This window comes from Lates calcarifer, linkage group LG14 (genome assembly GCF_001640805.2).
Source record: "Lates calcarifer isolate ASB-BC8 linkage group LG14, TLL_Latcal_v3, whole genome shotgun sequence".
Classification (NCBI taxonomy): Eukaryota; Metazoa; Chordata; class Actinopteri; family Centropomidae; genus Lates; species Lates calcarifer.
This window is the reverse complement of record NC_066846.1, coordinates 10,269,653-10,295,555: the sequence shown is the minus strand read 5'-3', so window position 1 is coordinate 10,295,555 and position 25,903 is coordinate 10,269,653. Positions and strand designations below refer to the sequence as shown.

At 38.5% G+C, this 25,903-nt stretch overlaps 1 protein-coding gene across 7 annotated transcripts in view; it reads left to right on the top strand.

The window, feature by feature from the left end:
* The window catches only part of elavl2 (ELAV like neuron-specific RNA binding protein 2), a 146,957-nt gene extending 124,278 nt beyond the window's left edge, over nt 1–22,679 (top strand). For 3 of the 7 annotated variants that reach the window (XM_018694101.2, XM_018694098.2, XM_018694099.2), the window contains 7 exons: nt 5,282–5,372; nt 6,417–6,660; nt 11,903–12,006; nt 14,420–14,573; nt 16,439–16,664; nt 17,407–17,445; nt 19,344–22,679. In XM_018694101.2, the coding sequence (XP_018549617.1) occupies nt 5,301–5,372; nt 6,417–6,660; nt 11,903–12,006; nt 14,420–14,573; nt 16,439–16,664; nt 17,407–17,445; nt 19,344–19,674 (1,170 nt within the window). In that variant the 5' untranslated portion in view covers nt 5,282–5,300 and the 3' untranslated portion in view covers nt 19,675–22,679. The remainder of the gene's footprint in view (nt 1–5,281; nt 5,373–6,416; nt 6,661–11,902; nt 12,007–14,419; nt 14,574–16,438; nt 16,665–17,406; nt 17,446–19,343) is intronic. The other 4 variants (XM_018694105.2, XM_018694104.2, XM_018694103.2 and 1 more) reach the window with 3 other exon arrangements.
* Nucleotides 22,680–25,903: the final 3,224 nt, after the last annotated feature.

The following is a 25,903-nucleotide window of genomic DNA, read 5'->3' as shown; positions in this document are numbered from 1 at the left end:
AGCGGGACAATAGCCAATGTTTGTGCTTTGTTCTTAGAATAAAAGGTGAAACATATGAAATGGAGATTGAAATAAGTCATTTTCTTCAGCAACAATATGTTCTCCTGTGGCCTGTTTTTCTCTCTGTTACTATGCACGTGGAGGAGGCTGTGTGTGGAGTGGGTAACTGCTTTTTGTGATTTTTGGCATTTGAGAAAGTTTGGCTAAATATCACTTAGGTTTTTTAAATTTTCTGTCCTTGTATCCTTTCTGTCATGTTAACAAAACAGCACAGAAGTTGAAATGTGAAAGGAGTACTTATATTTTTATTTCACTTTGAAACAAATAACAGATGGAAGGAGCAGCAGGAGGGTTAAGTTGACCCTGCGAAGTTCAAAACCCCATCCTTCGTGTGACTGGAATGCTTGCAGTGAATGTGACATAGACGACAACTCTATTTGCCACATTTAGTATCGCTTTAAATTTTTGAGGTTAAAAACTGATGAGCCACCTTTGATAAAGGATTATTGATACGGGATATTTTTGGCCTAAATCAAAATATCAGGACCACTGTGTTGGGGAGAAACCTTTGTGTGCTGATCAGAATCTTTCAGTCAGTTTTGGAGTGTGGTGCTAATTCAGTATTATCACTTAGTATAATGTCATATTTGTCGTTGTCAGATGTAATGCATAACACTGAAACACAAGACATTGACTTTTTTCTCTTGAGATGTGAAGCCATAATTAGATATTCACATTTGCTGTCTGGAGTAGAGTAAGAGTAAACAAACTATGCTTATGAAGAAATACAAACTATGAGAAATGTGCCATTAATGATGCCTAGATAAGCCAGTGACAACTGTTTATTGTTGTATATTGTGGCCTACTTGTGCTTACCTGCAGTCCTCCTGTCTTCATTTTCTATGTGGAGCAGGTTTTACACATCTTCAGGGACAGATTATAAAGGATGTTAATGATGGAGTATTGATCCCTAGGGTTGTGGTTTCCTATATGAGAGAGTAGAAGTGGACAATACAGATACTTTTATATACTTTTGTATTATAGTGTTGATAGACATTATGATATGGTAAATTTACTGACAAATCAACTGAGAGACTGTCATGGATAAACTAAACAGACGTAAATGACAAATCTCCCAGGGTTTACGTACATGTCCTTTTTTTATCATCAGTTGCCGAAACCTACTAAAGAAACAGGACAATAAAAGTTGGTGTTTACACCTTGATGTGTTGGAGATTGAGTCTTGAAGTATCATCAACTCTGACTACTTTAGTGCTTTGCCTCCCTTTTACCATCTCTTTGTATTTGCTGGAAAGCGTGCTGAAAAATGTTTGACACAGGTAACAGATTGTACATATCACTTGTCTGTGATACTCTTTCCTCATATGGCCTATGGGATTGAAGCACCTTGTTTTTAGTAGTATGAACCTCATGCATGCATTTCACCTTCCTTGTTAAGCTCCTTGGCTGGCAGGCAAAAAGATGTGGCTAGCAACACCATCTGTGTTGATAGGAAATAGCAGTAAGAGATCACATTTGCATAGAACTGGTCATTCTTAACGTGGTGGACGTGTATTGATGCTTTCAATTTGTAATTCTTAAGGGCTTTAACATTTTACTGTAAGGGATATTAGATAAAATGCAAGACTGTAAAAGCAATGTAACATCTCAGAAGCCTTTCCCTTGGACCAGTCTGACAAGTCAGCCTCTTTGGCCTTTGACATCTGTCTGTCCTATTTGAGTCTTTGAACTTTGCCATACTATTCTCACCCTTAGTTTCCATGTGATAATCACACACTCTGCTGAGGTTATTGTTTCTTCTAGTGAAAGAAATAATCCATGGTAATAGGTCACGTGGGATGAAGCTCTTTGCTGTATGGCTGTAGTTTGTATTTTTGCTCAGGTTATGTAGTCAGTGGGGTCTGACCTTGGTTTAGGGACATGACAAGCAAATCAGATGAGTCATGGATTTGCAATTTTGCACTGCAACATTGCCTGTGCAGTTTCTCCACAGAATATTCAGAAGTCTGAAAATAGTGACCGTAAGGATTGACATATTTCATAAAAACAGAAGTAAAGCAAAAATCTATGTACACGCATCTCTCCAACCTGCAAGCAATGTTGGTATGAATATTCAGCTTTCACTGCAAAAATTATTGGACAATTACAAAGTGTTACTGTGCCATGTCATTTTTATGTATAAATGCTCCTCTGATAATTTTTTCAATTGGTTAAATGTCAAAAATTAAGACAGAAGTTCAGTTCAAAACTGCTTCTTTTGTCAGTTGAATATTCAACTGACATTATGAAACATGAGCAGGAAATCTTATCATTGTCAAGTTTAGTAATTAAATCACTACCCTTAACACAGACCAAGTCAGTCAGTAAGCACAGTCATTATGAAGCGGCAAGCTGTTAAGTGATGCTGCTACTGAATGGTGTATTTTCATATGTACACTGAGGAATCTGTGCATTAAGCCATTTAACACATGGCTTCCAAACCACTGCATATCTGCAAACACTGGGGTTGAGCATATTGTGTGTGACAAGGGATGTTGTGCGGTTCAGTTGAGAGTGCACTGTCGTGAGAAGGTTCTTGCACAGATTTAACCACTCAAATACAGCTTCACGAACACAGCTGACTCAACCAAAGTGTTGGCTTGAGTCCACTGTGGTCCTGTCACAGCTGTGGATTCTACAAGAAATAATGGGTAAATAAAAGTGACCAGTTTTTATATTTTGATGTTCAGAAAAGCACAGAGACTTCTTTTGTTACTGGCTTGATAATAGAGCATGAGGGGAGAAGCGAATGTGTCGGTCGTGCGCCGACAGAGTGGTCATCTGACCATTGACACACGCTTTCAGATTGAATTGAGGAAAAAGAAGCTGCCTGACTCTCTCAATTCCTAAAACTGTAACATGTAGCTGACCTGTCTTAAAGGCAGATTAAGCGCTTGGTCTGAATGCCTGGGGTGCATGAAATGTGAAGATGTTTTTCTTCAGTTTACAGTGTTTTTATGGCTAAATGATGAGTGTTTACAACAGTTTTCCTGTATCCCATATTTGTAGTACTCCAAAAAATTCTAAATAGAAATTGGTTGTCATATGATCATTACTTACCTAAAATCATCTGTGATCTATGTATATCTGTGAATGAACATTATATATATTTTATATATATATATATATATATATATTAAAACTGCTATAGCTTGTATGATATTTATGCACTTTGGAGAGAATGTAAAATTATTAAGAAAGCTCTTGGCAACATGTCATGTTGATCAGTGCAAGATATTCTGCTCTTTATAATCCTGATTAGTGCATTCAGTGCTCTGGAAGAAACCTACATATTCACCCTACTGACAAGCTTTGTTGTGTACACTGAGATACACGCTGATAATTCTCTCAGCAGAGAGATATCTGAATCTCTAGATAACTAACACTGTTCAGTACATTGTCATTTTTAGTCAAGCCATCAAAGTGGACTCTAATCACACACTCACAGTACACCTCCAGTTTTTCACACTTGGATAAGCTGAGGTTGTAATTATTTTCTAATCAAACAAGAGTCAAGAGTGGATCTGCAGCTGTTTGATCTGACTGACACTGAATGGTTTGCTGCCATTTGTCAGTTTACGTGCATTTATGTAAATCATAATGTGCAGCACAGCCAATCGCTGCATCTGACATTGACAGCTGAGCTGTGGCAGTGTTGTGATACAATTAACAGAGAAAAGCAGCAAATGAAAAAGAAATGGCAGTCATGACAGCTGCATTGACTTTAATCTGTCAAGATTCAAAATCCTGTTAAGAAATACAGTCAGTCACACTTACGAAATACAGTCAGTCAGACTTACAACAACAGTCATTCACTGAATGACTGTTGTTGTAAGTCTGACTGACTTTAATGTTTTAAACATTACATTATGTATCTGTATGGCTGAGTATGGTGAAAGACTGAAAATGGCACATAGACATGGTCTGAGATGCACTCCACTAAGAAATATTGATCAGGTTTATTGGGTTATACAGTCTGGCAAACTGCAATTCTGTTTTCAGCACTTGAGTAGAGAAAATCAATTTACATTTGAGTTATGGCAAGTTGACATTTTCACTAGATACATTTCACAAGGTGAAAAAGATTCATAAATAGTATGCTAAATGCTCAGTCATCGGTGCTGAAATATTGAAAGTTTGAAAAAATATTGCCACCTCAACATCATAAGTCTGTGTGTGGATTTGTATCATAATTTAAACATAATGTGCATAGGTACAGGACAGAGAGGTGCTTGTCTTAGGCCATACTCAGAGGAAAAAATGCTATGATATTTATAATGGTCATTCTCTTTGTTTTGCCTGACAAGCTGAATATGGAGCCCTTCTACTTCTTACAGCTAATTTTACCAGGTTAGACACAACATTAAATAAAAAACAGGCATGTACAGAATTTCCCACAGGAACTCGCTAAATGCCCCAAAATGAAATATTATTTTGATTGTCCGCTGTATCAATTTTGAACCTAGTATAACAAATGTGCTTAAAATGCACCAGTTGTTTTTAATGTGGCTGTAGTCTGGTTTTCCTTACAAATAGCTTTTTCTAGTACATCAGTATATCTATGATCTGGTAGATTTTTAATTGCTGCGGCTTGTTTTTAGCTCATTTGTGGTGGTGATTTAAGTCAGTTGTTAGCCACATGATGGTGAACTCTCATCAGCTCAACCTTGGTGATTTGAACCTGTTGCCAGTAGCTTCTTTTAGAAAAATGTGTGTTAAGACCTGCTGGAAATTTGTTGATCATTTTATTGTGGATGCTTGCAGTTTTAGTGCGTTGTGTGCTAAAGACTGGGTTAACAAATGCAGGATGTGTCAGCGTAACTTAAGCATCAGCTCTGTTGCTGGATGTGAGCAATCTGAGCAGACCAGTTGATTTGTGTTTTCCAATTTCAGTGAGCGTCTTTGTGCAGCACTCCCATCCATTTTACTAATTGCCATTCCTCATGCTTATTGTCCCTGGTGTTGCGGCCAGGTTTCTCTCTTGACTGAACACACTACACTTCTTGGCTCTGCTGTTTGCTCCTTACTGAAGATGAATTGTGACTAAGTGAAACCTTGCCTTTTGCCTTCTCTCTGGTTTAAGCCAATCTGCATGGACAGCTAGTTCAAAAAAAATATAGCCTCCTTCTCTTCTCCCCAACAATGACATGTGATCACCTCTGACTGTTGCTTTTGTTCTTATTGATCTAACATGAAGTACTTTTTGTGTCCACATTTTCAGACGGCAACTCCAAACTAACATGGCAGTCAGACTGTGCGATGTGGCTTCTCTGCTTAGAAGTGGTTCGTGGGCGCCTGAGCCTTGGACTGGGGTCTGTGGCACTTCTCTTTTGAAATCATACTGCCGGAAGGCCTGTTTTTGTCTCAGTGCTCAGGCCATACCAATTACGTTAGCTCTCAGTCATATTTCGACGTTCAAACCAAATTAATCACGTGTTCAATTTGGATTCCAGGCACTTTTGGGGTTTTGTGTATGAAAAGCTCCCAAGTTGTTAATGTTTGACTGTATTGGTATGGTCTAAATCTGTTTACCTCATAGAAATTAAAATTATGATGTCATGGCCCCTGTGCACAAGTTAGTCAAAATGTGATTGCCTAAGAATAATCTGCATAGTTGTGTGATGACACTGATCTGCTTTCTGCACATGGTGAATCTGTTAACAAAGGATGACTCTTCATACATTAACTCATTGCTGGTTGCCTTCACTGATTATTATATCGTTGAAGTTGTCCGATGCTAGTGTACTGATGGCTGTAGATTTGGTGCTGCTATAGGCTTTGCAATATCTAGTTCACTCTGCGGAATGTAATGTTTCACTTTGCTCGCCACATTTAACCTTGAAAAATATGTTTAAATATGCCATCTAAACTTGAATATTGCTTCCTCAATTGTTGAGCTTCTGACAGATTAATACAGCATCACATTGCTTTCTTTAAAAAGTCTCTTCTGTTTGCCCAGAAACAAAAGCAGCAATCATGAATAGCAGAGAGGGAATTCATCATACAGTCTTTGTTTTTTTTCCCCCTACTTTAAACTTTTCATTTCATATTTAGCCAGATATTTAAAGGCAGAAATTCACATGACCTACAGTGTTAATAAACAAAATTATGGTAATGCACATACAGCATGAAGAACGGTTTTTAACAGTCATTACTTTAGACATGTATGTTTCCTGCAACTTAATTGCCTTATGATATTTTGTGTTGAGGTTAAAAGAAATTTTTGATTTTGATCCACTAAAGCTCCCCAGTTTCAATGTGTGAAGAGCGTCCTTTTTTAACTATCTGGTATTTTTTTTCTGTTTTTGTTTGATTTGCATGTGGTTTTGATTTGATTTTTGTTTCTGTTTCTTTAGCAGGTAATTGCTGCCATGGAAACACAGCTGTCCAATGGACCAACTTGCAACAACACAAGCAACGGTCCCTCAACAATCTCAAACAACTGCTCCTCACCTGTAGAATCAGGGAGCATAGAGGACAGTAAAACTAACTTGATAGTCAACTATCTGCCTCAGAACATGACCCAAGAGGAGCTGAAGAGTTTGTTTGGGAGCATCGGAGAAATTGAGTCCTGTAAACTAGTTCGAGACAAAATAACAGGTAACGCATCTGATTGCATTGCTATGGCTGTTTAGTAGCTCGGGCCCAACAGATACTATGTGCTCATTGGCACATAATAAAATTTGATATTTTCAAGTAAAATTGAATGGAAGTTGAAAATAATGAATACAAAAATATTTTATTTACTCAGTTATATTAACATTGAACCCAGATAATGTATCAGTTAGGCCCTTCTAGCAGTATTGTACATGTCCAGGCTTTTTTGTTTATGCATGCATGGTATGTGATTTCCTCTTTGTATATCTGACATTTAGCATCATAACTTATGGACATTTTTGCCTCCAATAAATGCAGAAGCCTTCATTTTGAAAGTCTGCCAATCACTCTGCATATAAATGCAGAGAATATCAGGCACCGTCTTCACATATTAGCTATTACAAAACCTACCGGCACATAACATAAGGCTGGTTTTAATTGCTTTATATGCTGCATTAATATGTAGGATGATACTAGTGCCCCTAGCAGAATGGAATTTCCTAAAAACTGAGCTCTAGGAAAATTTAAATAGATACTATGGAATACAACGAAGGTATTTCCTTGGTTCTTTACTGCAGGCATTTTAAGGGACATTCAGGTTTAATTGCACTGTTACATTCCTTATATTTGGACAGGTAGAAGAAGCAGGTTGTTTTAATGGGAGCCATGCAGCTGGCAGCAGCACATGCTGACATGGCCTCTGTGACATGAGCAGGTAGATAATGGCTGAGGCTGCTGGATTCTTACTGCTAGCTGTTTGGGTCAAGGTTAGCCAGACCTTCCTCCATCTGGTCCTTATAACACAGTGCAGTGGGCAGGCACATGAGTCTCTCTGGACTTTTTAAGGATGTATATGCACATCTGTTTCATTTGCATGTGATCCTGAAACATCGACAGCCCTAGCTGACTGAACATATCTCTCCATTGAAATGAGGATGTAGGGCAGAGGGCTCTTATTGAGAAGCACTTTTGAACTAAGAGGCTAGCACTTTGATAATTATAGATTATCTTTATTCTGAGACTCCAAGCTAGTCACCTTCATTAAATTAACATGGAAGACGTGCGCACAACCACATCTGCCTCTGAAATATTAATAATGTTGAATATTTCACAGTTCTTATGTATAGCTGACCAGTACTCACATGTCTGTCTTTGCAAGGTTGTTTACATTCCCTACAGCTACAAAGCCTCAACTCTAAAACCGTCAACTCTTTGTCTTTCCTTGCTTCTATAATAACACTAAGCTCTACTTTTAGAATTTCTTTAAAAAGCGTTTCTGTTATAGTTGCATGTGTAGTAAAGAACTTTTTTTTAATTGGTACCTCAACTCGAGTGGCACTGTAGAAGTGATTCTATAAATCAAAGCATTCATATTTTATGTCACTGCAAACTAACGGTAGCAAGAGGTAGACCACAAGCCCAGGGTGGTGCATTTGTAGGGATGGAAGGTGTGGAGCGGTCTCATTATGTATTTATTGAATTTAGATTTTTGGCATGCAGTGATGATAAAAATTGTCAAGTGTTTAGTCTTGTATGGAATACACAGCCTTGTTCATGCATGCATACAAGAAATGCATTTGATAATGTGTGACATGGGTTGAGCTGAATTGACAAGTGATCCTTGTTTGAAATCACTGTTTAGCACAGTCTTTTTGGGTGATTGAATATGAACATGCTCGATAGGTTGCATATTTTGTGGCACTAGTGTGAACATGGCATTCCAAGTAATTTAAGTGCAAGGAACTCAGTGAAACAAGTTGTTTGAAATTGGCCTGCCTTTGAGTGACAAGGACTGAACGTGATACTACCTGCAGTACATGTGTAGACTCTGCTTTAGCAAATAACAAAACAGTTTGTGGTATGAGCAAGAAAGCCACTCAAATTTATAGAGTAAGACTTGAAAATCAAGTCTGATGTTTTAGGTGACCCGGACACAGAATAAGTAAAAACATTAATAGTTGAACAAAACCTCGACCAAAGTGTGGGTTCCTCTGTGGTGTTGCCCTCTTGTTTCTCTATAAAAAGATCACACGGGTATTTCCAATCAGACTTCTTGGCCTTGAAGACTTTATCTCTTTTTAATTTTGGTTCAGGTTATCAGCACCAGTCAGCTGTTTACAGGGCTGCAAAATGTTGAAGGTTTTATTGATTTAGATGTTCTTCACCTGCATAAATTAGTTTTCATCTGACAGTGTGACAGTACAATTTCAGTGTCTGGAAATGTAATGCATGTGTAACTAGATTATAGTCTGTCTGCATACAGAACCACTTAGGTAAATAGCATATATAACTGGAAAACATGTTTGGGCTGTTTTCTAATAAAGGATCCCCAAAAGTGAGGAAAGACTTCATTTGTAATCACCCAACATCATAAGAGGAAAAAACGTGTTTTGAACCATCCAGGCATAAGATTGTAAACTATGCTTCAACAACAGTACAGACCAAAAGCACCCCAATTAAGTTTAATTTTCTTATATTTTACTATAGGTATTTAAATACCCAATTGCATGCTACACAGTAAACAACCCCATGTTTAGGTGTCTTGCTTTTCAAGGGCAGTCTAATCTCAAATGTATTTACTCCTAATGACCCCTGAATTTGTGTTTTTTTTTTTTTTTAAATCAGTATTTTTAAAAGTAGCCTTTTCTTTAAAGCAACAAAAATCAGTGTTTTTCCTCTAAGAGCATTCTGTGCTCCCTGTTAATGTGTCAGTTGTAGATTTTATTTGCTCTCTGCCTTAAGAAGCCATTTCTTTATAGAAAATGTCAGAGCTTAAGTGAAGCTGTCAAGATTTCTATGCATGTCCATGCGTGCCGTTGCAGTCATGTTCATCTTGTATCCAGGTGTTGGAAAGTTGTACACATTTGTGAAAACTTGTACGTCATGTTAATTTCTAGTGTATACCTTTTTACTAAAAGAAGGAAGTAATGTAGAATATAGAATTTGTTTCACTTTATTTTCAAAATAGCAGCTTCTGTTAGATTGGATTAGGGATGACAGTTGCACCAGTATCTTTAGTGAAACAAAGTGTGTTGATGGGGTCTGTGTATGACACAGTTCCAAAGGCTCTGTAATAAGTGGTATAAGAACAAAATGCCTTTTTTATTATAGAAAAAGCCAACTGAAAAAGGTGAGCTCTTAGCTCTAGCTTTTGTTCTGGCTTCATTTATTTGTTTATTTTTAGGTTAATCTATAAACAGCCTTGACATTACCAATTCAAGCTCATGTTTGTTTGGCAAAAGCTAAATGAATAACAGGTCTGTTGTTCCAGTGCTTGATCTGAAGCATTTGGTAAACTCATGGTGCAGTAGTGTGTTTTGCTTTATATTCTAGCGCTACGTTTATTCAGTATCTGTTACAATGTCAGTTTTAGTTTGATCACATTTGCAAAATGTAGGATCTAGACACCTGCTTTTTAATCCTATAACTGAGTCAGAAAAGGGAACAGATTCCTCATGAGCAGTAGTTTTTGTCAATGCACACATTTATACGTCATCATTGATTAAGCTATTTGCAGTATTGATTGACAATGCAGCTTTGCTCAACAACAGTGACTAACCAGCATGCTGTTATAAAATAAGCAGTTAAACTATTTTTTAAAAATCCTTTTTAACTGATAAAGCTTGAATTGGGGCAAGAGAAACTGACTTCAGACTCAGTTGGGGAAAAAAATTTGGCCCTAATGTAATTCAAAGCCTCCAAGTCATTTCTCAGGAATGATGCTCTGATTTCAATTTCAGCACTACATAAAACCCAATCCCCTCCAGACTATGTTGCTTTTGTCTCTCCCTTGGCCCTGTGGCAATGGATTTAAGCCAGCCTACATCTGTGTACTGGTGCTACATCAGATGCTAAGTAATCACCAGAGAGCTGCATGCTTCCTCTTTGCTTTAAATGTTCTCGCCTTGGCTGCTGTTGCTGCTGCAGAAGCTTAGTCTTTGTGTCATTTTCCTCCCACTATGGGCAGCACTAGTCTTTTATTGGAAGCTGGATGCAGTTGTCTGAAAGTGCATAGCAGCATGCTGCCTCTAGTTCTTAATGACAGCTGAAAGTTGTTTGTACCAGGAGGATGTGTAGGGCCTCCCAGTTATAACAGTGAATGTGGCAAATAATAGACATTCCATAGGAAGACCTCACTATAAGGGCATTGTGTGCCCGCATGCAGCATGTACAGTATAACACAGTGAGGCAGGCAGTTTGCCCCCCAGGCTTAAGTAAGAGTGTCATTTCCCCAGCTCATTTCAAAGGCTTGGCATGTTTCTTCTGGCTATAATAGTCCCTGAGATGCAAGGTGAAATTAAGTTTATGAACTTCACTTGATCACAGCTGAACAACCCATGAGAGTAGTGACTCATGGTTGGAAGACAGATAAAACCAGTATGGTACATATAGGACACACAGATGTACAGTTAAGCTAACTTTAAGCTAACTTTATAGCAATGCTGCAAGCAATATTTGGCAGTTGGGTGCTAATGTGCTGGTATTTTAATGCATTTTTTTGTAAATATATATCATATTTGTATACTATACTATACTTGTGGATTCCTCATCACAAACACTGCAACTCTCAGTTGTCTCACTGAATCTGTTTTGTGTTTAAATGTGATAGTTGGATATGTGAAAATATTAACTTCATCTAATCTCGTGTGAAATTGTAGATAAAATTCTAGTTGCCAATGTGCTGTATTAATATGCTGAAGCTGCTTGAGCTGGTGAACTTGACCGGCAGTAGAATTGCGGAGAGACCCAGCAGTGTGGGTGGAGGAAATTGAATTGCCTCTGTGCACATAAAGAGTGGGTGTCAATCTATTGTACATTTTAGAGATAAACTGTAGAGAGAGGGGAACACATTGCGCCTTGGCTACTGCACTGTGTCAGATGAGTTGGTGTGAAAGCAGAGCAATTGCCTGTCGTTTTTAATTTAAGACATGTTTGTCAGAGAGTTGGTTTGAGAATTTACTATAGGTTGTAAGCCAAATAGATGTTTGTTGGGAATGAGCTTGTGACCTCCTGTGTTCTTCATGCTCTGCCAGATGAGAAATAAAGGCTGACTGTTCATCTCTGTGTCCTACTATAACTGGCACTTTATTTTTGGAGTAGAACTGCATTCATGCCATTCACCAGTGATTCATAGAAAGACAGTTTTGTCCATATGTGGCAGTGTTGCATTGTTGGTATTCAGCAGTCACTTTTCAGTTTCTATTAAGTGTAACATTGGGTGTTTTTTCTGGTCTTGTGATTGCAGGGCAGAGCCTAGGCTATGGATTTGTGAATTACGTGGACCCGAAGGATGCAGAGAAAGCCATCAATACTTTAAATGGCTTGAGACTTCAGACCAAAACCATCAAGGTAAGATGTCATCATTTATTTTTTTTTCTTTTTAATTGCTAAAAGGCAATGACGTTTCCCTTCTTATCTCTAATAAGCAATCTAATCATAGTCACATTGAGCTCACTGAAATCAGTTAACATTCATGACTGGTTGCAAAAATCCAAGATATGCCGTTCATGTTTAGCTCTCTGGGTTGAGTCGAAGCATAATGAGGCTGGAGAAATGTAGGGTGGAAAGGGAGCCTATTGTTAATCTGGGCACAGGCGGCTTTGCCTGGGCCTCAAGTAGAGCAGAACTGTTTCTATGGTTGCATGTGCTGTAGCACTGCTGTATGCCTTTACAGGGAGGTGGCTGCCATTAGCATTCATCAGGCAATGTAGCACTCAATGTGCTGGTGGAAAAACTAATTTGCTTCATATAGTGCTGCAGGATTTGTGGATGGTGGAGCCAGATTATTAGATGTGATATTATTTCACAGTGGCCTTACAAGGAGCTAGCCAGATCCCTTCTCACACTGGACAGAGGGTATTAGAGGAAATGTCTGTGGGCAAATGGGTGTATTTTGTGATGGAAAATCATGTTTGAATAGCTCCAAATTTGTGAACTGTATGCTTGATTATTTCTGCATTTGACATCTAAATATGAATGTGAAGATGTAGCATGTTGTGACAGTGGAACCATATAAACTGTATGAACCATACCATGTTATTTCTGTGAATCAAACATTGAACATATCTTACTCTCCACCTCTCTTTCTCACACAAAATGTTCCCATGTTCTACTTTCAGAGAACATGCAAACATTTTTTCGTATATCACACATCCAAAATTCTCTAGCTGCTCTGTCAGAAGTGCAAATAAACCCCAGTGAGGTAGAGGAATATACTTTGCAAATATTAGCATCAAATGAAGTGTGACGGTGAGACTGGGAGGGAGGCAGGGATGAGAAGTGAGGGAGTTGCCTGGCTGTGGGCAGGGAGCTTCAGCTTTCACGTTCACTTTGTCAGCAATCCCTTCAGGGCAGGAGCAGGGTGAGTTTTGAGATAGGGTGACCAAGTGGAGTTCTTATCGATCTGAGAGAGCAAAAGAATCCTTTTTTAAGGTTTAATTAAAGTGAGTGATTTTTTTTTTTTTTCATGCAATCCATTGCATAAGATTGCAGAGAGGGATGTGGTATAAGACCATTTAACACATCTGACACTGTAATTAAATAAAGCTGTGGTGCTGTTCAGGTAATTGACAGTCGAGTCACAAGAACCTGCAGCCACCAGACGGAGGGAATAGTAAGATACGGCAGACTATTAACTCGGTGCTGTTTTTTTCTCTCATTTAGGCCTCTACAAACCATCCTCAATCCATTTTTACACATTAACTACTAAATTTAGGTGGCATGAATTCCTGCATGTTATTGTATAAATGTCTAAGGGACTGAAACAGGATGGTGCACAGGGAAAAAAAATGAATTTATGACTACTCAGGGGTGTAATGATGTATTGATCCACAGGACCTTGACGACTCTCTGGTCCCTGTCTGTTTTCTATTACTTGGCTGTATTTATAGACAAATGCTGATTTATGCTGCATGTGTTTGTAACCCAGTGGTGGGGGCTCTCATATCTTCTCACTTAAGACACGGGAATGAGCAAGATTAGTTTTAAGAGGCAGCCACACTGCTATGTCTATAGCAATTTTCAAGAAATGTTAAATTTATTTTTAAATGAGAGCTGTCTAGACAGGGCTAATGCTGCATTTATCTCTGTCAAGTTTCCAGCTGAGTTGATGGACAGAAAAAGTGCCAGTTTAACTTTTTCTGGACAGACTGATTTGTCACTGTCCATTTAACTGATAAGTCATTCTTAAGTTTGCACTGGGGAGAGAAAAATAGGATGACAAACAGACCATGGAGCAGACAAATGATCGCAGTGCACCACCCTATTGTTCTAGGACTGAAATTAACATAAAAACATAAAAAACATACATGCTCCACAAAAAACCCATCAACAAAAATCTTTGTTTTGAGTTGTTTTTTATAAGAGAGGTTTTTATTTGAACAAGGAAATTGTATATTAAGAGCAGCTGTGAATATATATATATATGCATTAAAATGGTATCAGCTGTGTTCTATACATGATCTGCTATATAATACTGTACTGAAATAACATTCCCAAGTGTCATAACAAATTTAAAGGAAAGATACAAACATTTAATCTTAGAGTGGGACTAGCTGTGTTTTGTTTTTGTCACATACACTGTATGATGTGGAGTGCATAACCTGATTATATTTAAAATAGACTGTAAGGTTAAATACCACTGCATCTGTTCTTAGCTTACCCTGATCTCAGACAGTTGTGTTGGTGAGTTTGTTGCTGCATGTGCTAAAACTGGTTGCAATAATAATGTACTGGTACCCATGTGAACTGTGTCTGCCTGCAGGTTTCCTATGCGCGTCCAAGTTCTGCCTCCATCAGAGATGCAAATTTGTACGTCAGTGGCTTGCCAAAGACCATGACTCAGAAAGAACTGGAGCAGCTCTTCTCTCAGTATGGACGCATCATTACCTCACGCATTCTGGTGGACCAGGTGACTGGTGAGTAGAACATGACAGCTGTCCCACGGTTTTGTGCCCCCCACCTCCTCCTTATCCCTCTTATTCCCTTTTTTCTGTGCCTCTTTCTTCCTCTTCCTTTCCCTAACAAAATGATACCACTAGACCTGAGAAATATATCGGTGGTGGTGCTATGAGGTCCCCAAAAAATGCAATTTTCCACTAGAGGTTTTCATAAATATGCATAGATGGATAGAATATGAAATGGGTGTTAAGTAGCTGGACTCAGTGCCTCATAATGTCTTTTTCCCTCCAATCTCCCTTCTGCCTGCATATAGGCTCCCTTGCTCTCTCCGCCTTTTTCTTCCCATTCCCAAGGTGTACATGCTATGCCTGTATTATAGCGAGAAATTAAATGCATTTAGAGCAGTTATATTCTTACCTGTCATGTGGAAGCAGAACCCTCATGAAACAATAATAAACAACATTTTTGACTGGGACATTTCCCAATGATTCTGTCCCTGTGTGCTGCTGAAACAAAGTTCCCTCAGGCATGCGTTATGGGAATGGTTGTCTTTATTTCTTAAACATGAAACCACTCATTTCAAGAGAATTAATTCTCAGTTTTACATTAGTATTAATGACGCAATCTGTGATCTAGCTATAAGAAAAAGGGACAAACAATCACCAAAAAACAAAGCATGATTGCCACCTGCTTTTGCTCACAAACCAACAGATGCAAAGTTACTCATGTTTTCTTTTGCATTTTAATATATTTGCTCTCAAGGACAAACAAAATTCAAAAGAATGAAACATTATGGGAATTCTCCAAATCAAATATTGCAAATACTGGAGTGTGTACAAAATGCTAAAGCACAAAGCTTCAGATGCTACATAATGCCACAAGCAACATGGTGGACTGGAGTGATGGACCTCTTTTTTGACTTGGGAAAGATACTGAAGCTCAAGGCTCACTGGCAGACAGCAGGAAGAAACAAGACCAAGAGTAAAAAGACATGCATGGAGGAGGGCAGTAAGAGGTAAATGAGTTAAAGGAATAATATTTCAATTGACTTGTAACATCTGTTATGTGAAAAGGAACAAGCAACTTTATGAACTGCAGGTTATTCCACAAAATAGCTAGCAACACTGAAAAGTAATATAGCTAGATAATGATAACTTGCTAATGTTAGCATGTAAATCACCATCGCTTGACACAGAAATACTAGAAGCACTCACAGTGATGAATAAATGGTTTCTCTGTTTTTTTTCCCACCCCTCTCTGCTGTTTCGGGATGTCTATACATGTCACTGTCTTCGGTCTTGGTTTCTTTCTCCCTGCTGCCAGCCAGTGCACCATGATGTCAGAGTTTCGTATTGTTGTGCTCAGTCAAGCAAGTCCACTTTTTCACCTTCCCGGGTTCATACTCTTGTTTCACATTTCCCTTGTGCTCTCGGTATTTGCAGCTTTTTTTGATTTGGAATGGGTCACCACTGTTCTGCATTGTTTCTGTGTTTGCAGTATTTCCGGATCACATTTTCTTAAAGTCGTGGTAATGTCAGCAATGTTGGCCCATGATTTGAGTTATTGAGTGACAAATGCACACACTGCAAATCTTGAGAAATTTAAATTTAAGTGTACCTCAATTTGAATGGTCAATAAAATACCAATTGGAACTGTATTAAATCATACTCCGCTGTAAAAAGTTTTCTCATTTCTGATGACCAGTAATGCACTCATTATTTATTGATTATTTAAAGCATAATCAATAATCACTGTTAGGGGAAAAAATTAAAACAATTGGTAAATTTGTAATCACTTAATCTACCTTTTAAACTCTTTAATACAATTTCTGTCAAGAAGAATTGAACATATAACTCATTTTATGACTATATACTCTGCTCAGGCGTTTCCAGAGGGGTTGGCTTTATTCGTTTTGACCGGCGAGTTGAGGCTGAGGAGGCCATCAAGGGTCTCAACTGTCAGAAGCCGCCTGGTGCCACTGAACCAATTACAGTCAAGTTTGCAAACAACCCAAGCCAGAAGACCAGCCAGGCGCTGCTGTCCCAGCTGTATCAGTCACCCAATCGAAGGTACCCAGGACCCCTCGCACAGCAGGCACAACGCTTCAGGTAAAAGGGGCACACCAAAAAAAAAAAAAAATCCTGATTAGAGCCAAGCCTAGTCAATACTGCTAGTGTTGTTGAAACTGTTGACCCTCTGAGGCTTTTGAAATTAGCATTTAAATTGTCTCACAGCAGTATTATGAAAATATTCTGTGTAGAGCTCATCAATACTCTGGACAGAATAATTCATCCCCATATTCACATTTTCAACTTTGCTGTGTTCCTCCTGTTGCAGATGTAGGCCTACGACACAATTGGGCTTGAGCAGATTTTGACAAATATGGAAATGAGATGAGCAATACTCTGGTGGACGATTCAATAGATGGTCTGCAAGTTTTTTGACAGTTAGTCTAGTTAGTTGCCGTAAATGTGGAAATGAATCTATAAATGAATTTGCTCTCCAGTCCAGTGATTGACCTCAGTGGTATGCAAAAAATCACTATTTGTGGAAATTGAATTTTTCTGTAATTTAATGTGAACACTGCAATATCTCCAGCCTGTCTTGTGCTTTCTATATGAACTGATCGGCTCCTTGGTGGTGTTGTGAAAGTCGCATATTGATAAATGAGTTCAGTTAGGGATATAGTAGTCCAGGGATTTACTTAAGTGGGACAACTGACTTTAATCATGGTATCAGAACTATTACTCATCTCTGTCATCCTGTCAAAATGCATCATCAACCTCATTAAAAAAAAATTCTTTATGTTGAAATTAATGTTTGTCTGTTGGTGTTTTGTTTTTTATTTAGGTTGGACAATCTGCTGAATATGGCCTATGGAGTCAAAAGGTAAATTAATTAATGTAATTAATTTTTTAGACTTTATAGGCTGCTTTAATTGATCCTGAGGGAAATTCAGACCTAACATGAGGGAGCTGATGGGATACATTTTTTCCTTTTGTTTATTTTTTCCTGCATGAGCTCTGGGCAATATTGTGTAGGTAGTGAACACTGCAAAAGGTAGCACTGATTCAGTGTGAGGATGTTGATCAAAGAAAAATGGTTTTGTGTGCACGCATTAGTGCTCTCTATAAACAAACAAATATATACATAATTCAGTTGGTGAGAGGGAATCAGGCTGTTTTGTCTTAACAGCAAGTGATGTAAATATTTAGTGTGTGTGTGTTTAAGACACAGGCAGAGAGACCTGTGTAAGGTATGAGTAGTGAAGGGAAGCTAGAGAGAGAGATGCTCGTAGGTAGAGACCAGTAGTGGCTACCTGCTCCTCTGACCTGGGACGATCACACGACTGGTTTCAGTTATGTTAAATTGTACTTTTCCTGCATTGTGAGGAGAACAAGTCACACAAAACCCGGTGGCATCTGAACCAGGACTCAAACAAGTTGAGATGGTGTTAACCAGTGTGGTACCATGCTATATTTATTAACTGGATTTCACAAATTAATTCATTCTTGTGCTGAGTGTTTGAAACAGGCAAGGTAATGTTGTAAGGGTGTATATTTGAAGAGTGATCATGATGATGGCTCTGTTACTTTATATCAGACACTACTACATAGACTTTGCAGTTCTTTAAGTTAAACATTACCATGTGCAGTCATTTGCACTTCTAAACATTCTGCCCCCTAATTCTTCAGTGTGTCCCTCTCTAAAATAAGGTCCGTGACAGTGATGCAGTGAAGTGCTTTAATCTCAACATAATGTCACAACATGTCTAGATTAAAGCATTGTCTACACCACTTGTCTAAATAACAAAGGACAGAATTTTACAATCTCTTACTTGCTATTGCACGAAATTGCACACTTGTATTTTGAGCTCCATACACTTACCTTGATCTATTATGGACAGCCCTGTCCTGTTTTAAACTTTGTTGCGTCAGACATCTTTCAGGATTCGCCAGGATACCAGTTTGTCTAAGTTCAGTTTTATAAGAATGCCTTCCTCGAGTATGATTGAAGTCCAGTCCCCTGAAAGCTCAAAGGCCCATCATCGGCGACAATAGACTTGTGATTTCTTTTCTGCCCTGTTCGTTGGCTGACGTCTTGGTTGCCAAATCTCTCTCCGGGTCCTTGATGCTGGGAGCACACCTGTCATGGTGGATGTTCCCTGAGAGGCCAACTGGAGCAGCTAATCTTACGTGACACCTGCTGCAATAATTCATAGGCTTTCCATGCACTTTGAATTTTGTGTCTTCAAACTGCAAAACCACATTTACCAAAGGCCAGGACTTTGGCGTGCTATTTTATTCCAGTCTTGGCACAAATTCCAATTTGGAATTGGAATTACCATTAATTTTCTAGTTTTTGCTTTTGTGTAAATATCTCTGTGCTCCTGTCTTTGTAGGCAAATGGCGATCTGAAAAAGATGTGTGGAAAGCTGGAGTTATAATCTGTAGCTTTGTTACAGCAGAATGTGCATGTTGGTTGATTTGTCTGCTTCCTGCCCTTTTAGCTGCACAGCTAACTGGGGGTGAAGCTGATTTCAAACCCAGCTGAAGAAAAAGTATTTAGACTTAATATTAAGACTTGATGAGAGGAGGGTGTTAACTCTGTATGACAGTAAGAACAATGTAAACATGGCACAGAATGAAGCGTGGCGAGTGCTGATCCCTGTAGAGACTTGTCAGACTCTGTTAGGCTTGTTGGCCCGATCTCTTGTCTCATAAAAAGGCCAGTTTTGCCCTCATTTCGGGTCTTGCCTTGAACCATGTTGCTCTTTGTATTTACAGCAGGTTCTCCCCCATGGCCATTGACGGGGTGACCAGCTTGGCTGGCATCAACATCCCAGGGCACGCAGGCACTGGCTGGTGTATCTTCGTCTACAACCTGGCTCCAGATGCAGACGAAAGCATCCTCTGGCAGATGTTTGGGCCGTTTGGTGCCGTCACAAACGTCAAAGTTATTCGCGACTTCAACACAAACAAGTGCAAAGGATTTGGTTTTGTCACCATGACTAACTACGACGAGGCAGCCGTGGCCATCGCCAGCTTGAATGGATACCGCCTCGGGGACAGAGTGCTGCAAGTCTCGTTCAAAACCAACAAAACACACAAAGCCTAATACCCACTGAGATTGTTTCTAGAAAACTCAGCAGAAAACGGAAACAGAAAATGGAAACGTATCGACCGTAACTTTCTACATTAGTAAAAACAGCTTTGTAAATCAGTGTTACGAAGAAAAACAATATTTAGCGTCCAACAATGTGATTATATTTTTTTTTCATTGCTACGCTTTGAATCTTCTCAATATACTTTAAAACAGGAAAAAAATACTGCAGGTTTTAATGCCTGTGATGTTGAATTCTCTTGCTGTCTTTCCAGATGGACCATCTAAAACGTTACTATAGTTTTTGTCATTTTGTTGCACATCTGCTTTGAAACAGAAAGTCTTGTAAGGTTATGTGTAGTGATTTTCTTTGTATTTTTCTGTGTCCTGATTTGCCTTAGGTGCGTTATGCCTTCAGTGGTTAGCAAGTACTTATTTTGAACTATTTGCAGTTCTGTTGATTTTTGCAAGTATTCCGTTTATTGTAATATGAGTTGGTTATTGGTTGGCTGCATAATGTTGCTTATTGTAAACTTAACGGATAAAAGACAAAAAAAAAAATTCTTAAAGCAGTACCTTGCCAAAGAGCTAAGAACCTCTTTGATGTGGGTTTAAAAAGCATCTATTTTTATAAAAAGAAAAATTTGGAGAAACTTTTTACTGGACCTGGAACAAAATATTTTGACTTGGATACTTTGAGAAATATCTTCATATGACACCTTGTGAGCTTTTGAACTTTACAAGAAAGTTTGCAGTGGTTGAAATTTCTGGAGAGATTTATGATGTAAAAGATACCTTTTGAGATCTTTGTATTATCTTTAGATTATAGAATCAATGGCAGTGCTGGTTTCATTTGTAAAATCATCTGTGGGTCCCCTTGTCATCCTGGTTGTTATGACTAGCAACTCGCTTTCCGATTTGATTTGGAAACTGACAAAAATACAAAGGTTTATTCGCAAAAAGTGCATGCAAAATTCTAAAGTGGAGATATCTTAAAAGGTAAACAAATCAGTTCTTCCTTAAAGATTCCCTTCAGACGGCGCTCATGGTGTTTTGTGGTGTACCTACGATATATCATTAGACTGATTTTGTCTTAATATCAGCCAATAAGGGTTTTTACATACTTTGTATGAAAGAATGAGGACAAGCCAATGAAGGCAGCAGCTTAAGAAAAACTAGTCTGAAGAATAGAACGGATTACTCCTGAGCTTTGAGCTATGTAAATAAGTCCTTTTTTATGTTGAGTATTTGGCAGACTTCTTTTGGTTCTCGTTTGGACTTCATTGGGAAGTGTGATATAATTGAATATTGTTTTGTTCTTTTTTCTTTTATGGAGTATGTAAGGTATTTTCATTTTGGATATTAACCCTTTAATTTCAGTTTTCCTTCAGTTGAAAAACTTGATTTGTTGTCCCATGGACTAGCATTACAGTGCATCAGATTTGTTGGTTGTTTGGTCTGTAGATAGTCTTGCTTCGTAAAAAAGGTATTAAGAAACTATAGACATTTGTTTTTGTTTTTATATATAAACATTATAGATATATATTTATGTGGTAAAGAATGGATATAAACCACAGTTTTGAACTATTTGATTTTCTTTTTTTTCATACTCATATATATATACGTAATGCATATAACCTGTCTTTAAAATCGTAAAAAGGTGTATATTGCTTTATTCACTTCGGGGGAAGGTCAGTGAAGCAGTTCCATTAATGATAGCTAAATTGGTTGCAGGAGTTTGTCGAACAACATCTAACTCATCCTGAACAAACAAATGGAGGCTGGTCGAGCCGTAGATGCACTGAATACTGCACCTGCATCCTGCTTGGTATTTAAACCAGTTACTAGTCATGCTTCCCCTTAAATGAGCAGTGTGCTATGCATTATATAATTATCTTTGCAACTGCTTTTTCTTGTTTCTCTATTCCTTCTTTGTGTTACTTGTAAAAGTTAAACTTTAAGTCTAGATGAGTTGTGATACTTGCTGCTGTGGGGTAGAGAGAACATTTTTCATGCCTGACCTGTCATTGTTGAAAATAACTCTTTCTTTTTTGTAACTTCTTCATGATGATTTGGTCTTGACAAATTGTGCTGATGGTCCGACATGAAGAAATGTTCCCTCCCGCCCCTCTTATCTCAATTCTTAATATGAGAATGATTATTTATTTGAAGTTGTATAGTCTGACTTGGTTCACAGCATTTTTGGAATAGAATATCTTTTGTTGAGTATTTAAAAGGATGTACATGTTCTTTACTTTGTGTTTGGATACTTTGGATTTTTTCCATGTTCAGTACATCAATAAATAAGTTGAAGGGCAATGCAGCTTTGTGAATGGATCCCATCATTCCTTTTTTCTTGTTTGCTTAAACATGTTTTGGCCGGTTGAACATGTAATGTGTCAGCAGTTCATATTCACTCTGTCTCGTGAAATTTAGTAGTTAAAACTTTTAAAACTCTGTCCCTGTATTTTAGGTTAAGGTGAAAGTACATCTGTTTTATTTAATTCATCTGATTGCTCTATAAATCTTACTTGTTTCAAAGTTGGCCAGAAGCCTCCATTTAAAGGAATAGTTCAATCTTCTGGGAAATGTGTGTATTTCTTTCTTTCTGAGACTTTGTGAAGATGGATACCGCTCATGTCTGCATGGGAAATATGAGCCCCTGGGCTCTAGTCTTTATGCTAAGCTAACTGTGCTGGCTATAGCTTCATACTTAACATACTAGTGGAGTACATCAATACATTGTATCGATCTTCTCATTTAACTCTCAGCAAGAAAATGAAAATTTACCCAAATGTCTACCTATCCTTAGATAAAATGATTACTTTTGTTTTTCTGTGAATTTACATTATTTTATGTTTTTGTTTCAAAATAGTGTTGAGTGAGTGAGTGGTCATGTTTGCTACACTTGTCCATTAACATTTTCTAGTGTAAAGTTTATTCTCAGACAATAGATTAGATTGTAGTTGAAGAAGAGCAAATAAATAGTTGTTTAAATAAACAGTATTTTACAGCCCTCAGCCTCAAATGTCTGAAAAATGCTAATCTATTTCCACGTTACCTCCACAGATAAATTGGGCAGAGTTCAGCTGCTGGCTTGAATGTGCCATCACAAAGAGCAGCACACGGCTTGACGGAAGAAGCCTGATATAGAGTATTGATTTTTTTTTTCTTTCTTTTTTGTCTGTCTTTCTTTTTCTTTTTCTTTTTTTTATCTCATGCTCCACTTGAGGCCGACCGCCTTGCTGAGGATGAAATGGCCTGCTTTGAAGTGTGCTTCCCTGCTGCGCAGCCACCTCACACCACCCAACTGTCATTTTTAGGGGCATTGCAAGGACGCAGACGGGAGTCGCTGAAGATACGAGGCTGCCTTTTTGTAAAAGTATTTACTGTTTTGGGGTTGGGAGAAAAAAAATGTTCGGGTACATTTTAATGAAAACAATATTTATGGTATGCTCAATCATGTAGTCAGTCTTGCACTGTGTTTGGCAACTGGAAGATAAGGAGGCTAATCGGAGCTAAAAAGCTTTCAGAGTCTCTGATATTTACTGTGCCATTAGCCCGCATGTTAGAACAGAAGTAATCTTTCCTGACAGTGGTTTCTACTTTGAAAGGAGAGGTTTTTGCAGTTTAAATGTCACTATTAAGATTGCACAGCACTTCTTATGTGTTTTGTGCTTTACTGGAAAGATACTGATGTGAGGAGCTTTGGCTGAGTGACAGTATGTTTGGTTTTTATCTGGCATGTTTGAGGCTCTTCTCCCAGCTGAAACTGGTTTTATTATGGCAGACAAGTTCTGTGATTGGGCATCTTCCAGCTATATGTTATGATTACATGCTGCTACTGAAAATGGGATTAGGCTTTGGCAGTTAATGGCCATTACAGATGAGTTGGTGTGCATCCTTCTTAGTTACTTGACATTAAGAAACAGATTTTCAGTCAGCGGGTTTCCTCTGGCAGCACACTGAATCATCAGGGTTTTGACTGGTGGTTGAAAATTACTTTGATTCCTTTTTGAATGCTTTGGATAAGCAGTCATTCAGATCACAAGATGAAGTACAAGGGACAAAAATGAGTTTTTAACTTTGAAGAGGACACCATTTTATCCTGAGTGACGTCTTGGGTGCTCGCTTTGCAAAGGCCAAAATATTAAATTCTGTGTTCTAATAGAAAGTGCCAAATCAAAACTAACCCAGACCAAAAAGGGAGAAGAAGTCATTACCGTACTGTAATCTGATCCGTCTGAGGCAGCGGCTCCCAACCTTTTTTTTTTTTTTTTTTTTTGGTCAGACAGCCCTGACACACGAACTGAATTGACTACAGTGGTGAAGGAAGTTTTAAGATATTGTGCTTAAGACAAAGTAGAAATACCACAAACACAGAATGAACCTGTCCATGTTAAACTACTACTTAACACCACTTGAGCACTTTATTAGGAACACCTAACTGATACTGGGCAGGGCCTGTTTTTGCTCTTGAAACAGCCTCGATTCTTCATGGCATGGATTCCACACGATGTTGGGAACGTTCCCTGAGATTTGGCTCCATGATGATGTGATGTCATCACATCATTCCCGCAGATTTGTCAGCTGCACATTCATGATGTTAACCACCACATCATAAAAGGTGGATTCAGAGCTAGTGACTGGGGAGGTGAAATTCACTGAACTCATTGTCATGTTCTTGAAACCCGTTTGCGACGACTTCTGCTTTGTGACGTGGTGTATTGTCATGGAAGTAGCCAGCAGAATGTAAATGTGGCCATAAAGTGATGCACATGCTCAGCAACAATACTCAAATAGCCTGTGGCATTCAGACTATGATTGATTGGTATTAAGGGGCCCAAAGTGTGCCAAGACCACACACCATTACACCCTCACCAGCACTGGAAAACTGTCCAGTTTTTTTTTTTTAGTCTGTGCCCACAGCAGCCTCGGATTTCTGTCATTGGCTGACAGGAGTGGAACCTGACATGGTCTTCTGTGGTTGTAGCCCATCCACCTTAAGCCTTGATGTGCTGTGCATTCTGAGATGCTGCTTTTACTGCTCTGCTTCTCTGTGTTGCACTGCTGCCACATGATAGGCTGATAGAAGGAATGAATGAATTAGTAGGTGTTCTTAATAAAGAGCTTAGTGGATGTTTATACAGTAATACCGCACTTTGATTAGCCATTTATCCATTACTTTTAGCTACTACAACCATTTATCAGTTGCAGGTTTCTATTTTAACCATTTCTGTTATGTTTAGTTGTTGCAACTATTTTTCTGTTTCTTTTAGCAAACTATTTCAGCTGTTTATCCTTTAAGTAATTCAACTGTTTATATTTCAGCCATTTATCCTTTACTCGTAGCTAACTGACGGACTACTCCACTTGCTGGCTAATTAGTTCACACATTTTAATCGCACAGATTGTGTGTAGTTTTTACAGTTGACTCAGTATGTGGATATTTTAAAAATCAAATCATACTTTCTTTTTTTTTTAAGCATAGCTACCCTGTACTCCCAAGAAGAACCAGAAATACCCTTGGTTGAGAATAGACTCAGGACTAGTAAAATTTGGCTGATTCTGTCTGTGCATACTGATTGCATTTTGTTGGCATAAAAAACTTTTATCCTGTTTGCCCTTGATGTACAGTAGCTGTAAAGTGATGTAGCTTTGACCTGCAGCTCCCACATGACCACCATGTGGTGATTTTAGCTCTGGCGGTGTGTCCTCCCCACATCCTCTCTCTCCCCTTACCCTACATTTCAGTCTGTGTTAATGAGGAAAAGGGTCATACAGATGGTCCCTCCATTATCATGCCACCCATTTGCTGCTCTCACCCTCATAACCCCCCCCCCCGTTGCACCTTGTGAAACCTAACATACTATAGCATGGTATGTAATGAGACACGGGATAAATAAAACATGCTTTTACATTTTGTACAGAGCTGCTGATGTCAGCAGGCGCACATAAACACATTTGCATATGCTCTGTCTGCTGATGTGATTTATGGCCCACCAGATTTTCTATTACACTCATTTATAATTTGCACCTTCCCTCCTGCTTTGGATTTTCCAGCATCACTGAGACACAAAGGCCTTTTTAATCTCATGCTTTTCTCCTATTGTGTATGTTGAGAGCTTTTATTCAAGAACAGATAAATGGGATAATAAGAATATGTTAATGACAGCATGTCTTTACTTTAGAGCACAAAAGCGACAAAGCTGCACAAGTTAGAACACCAGTGTTCACACTCATG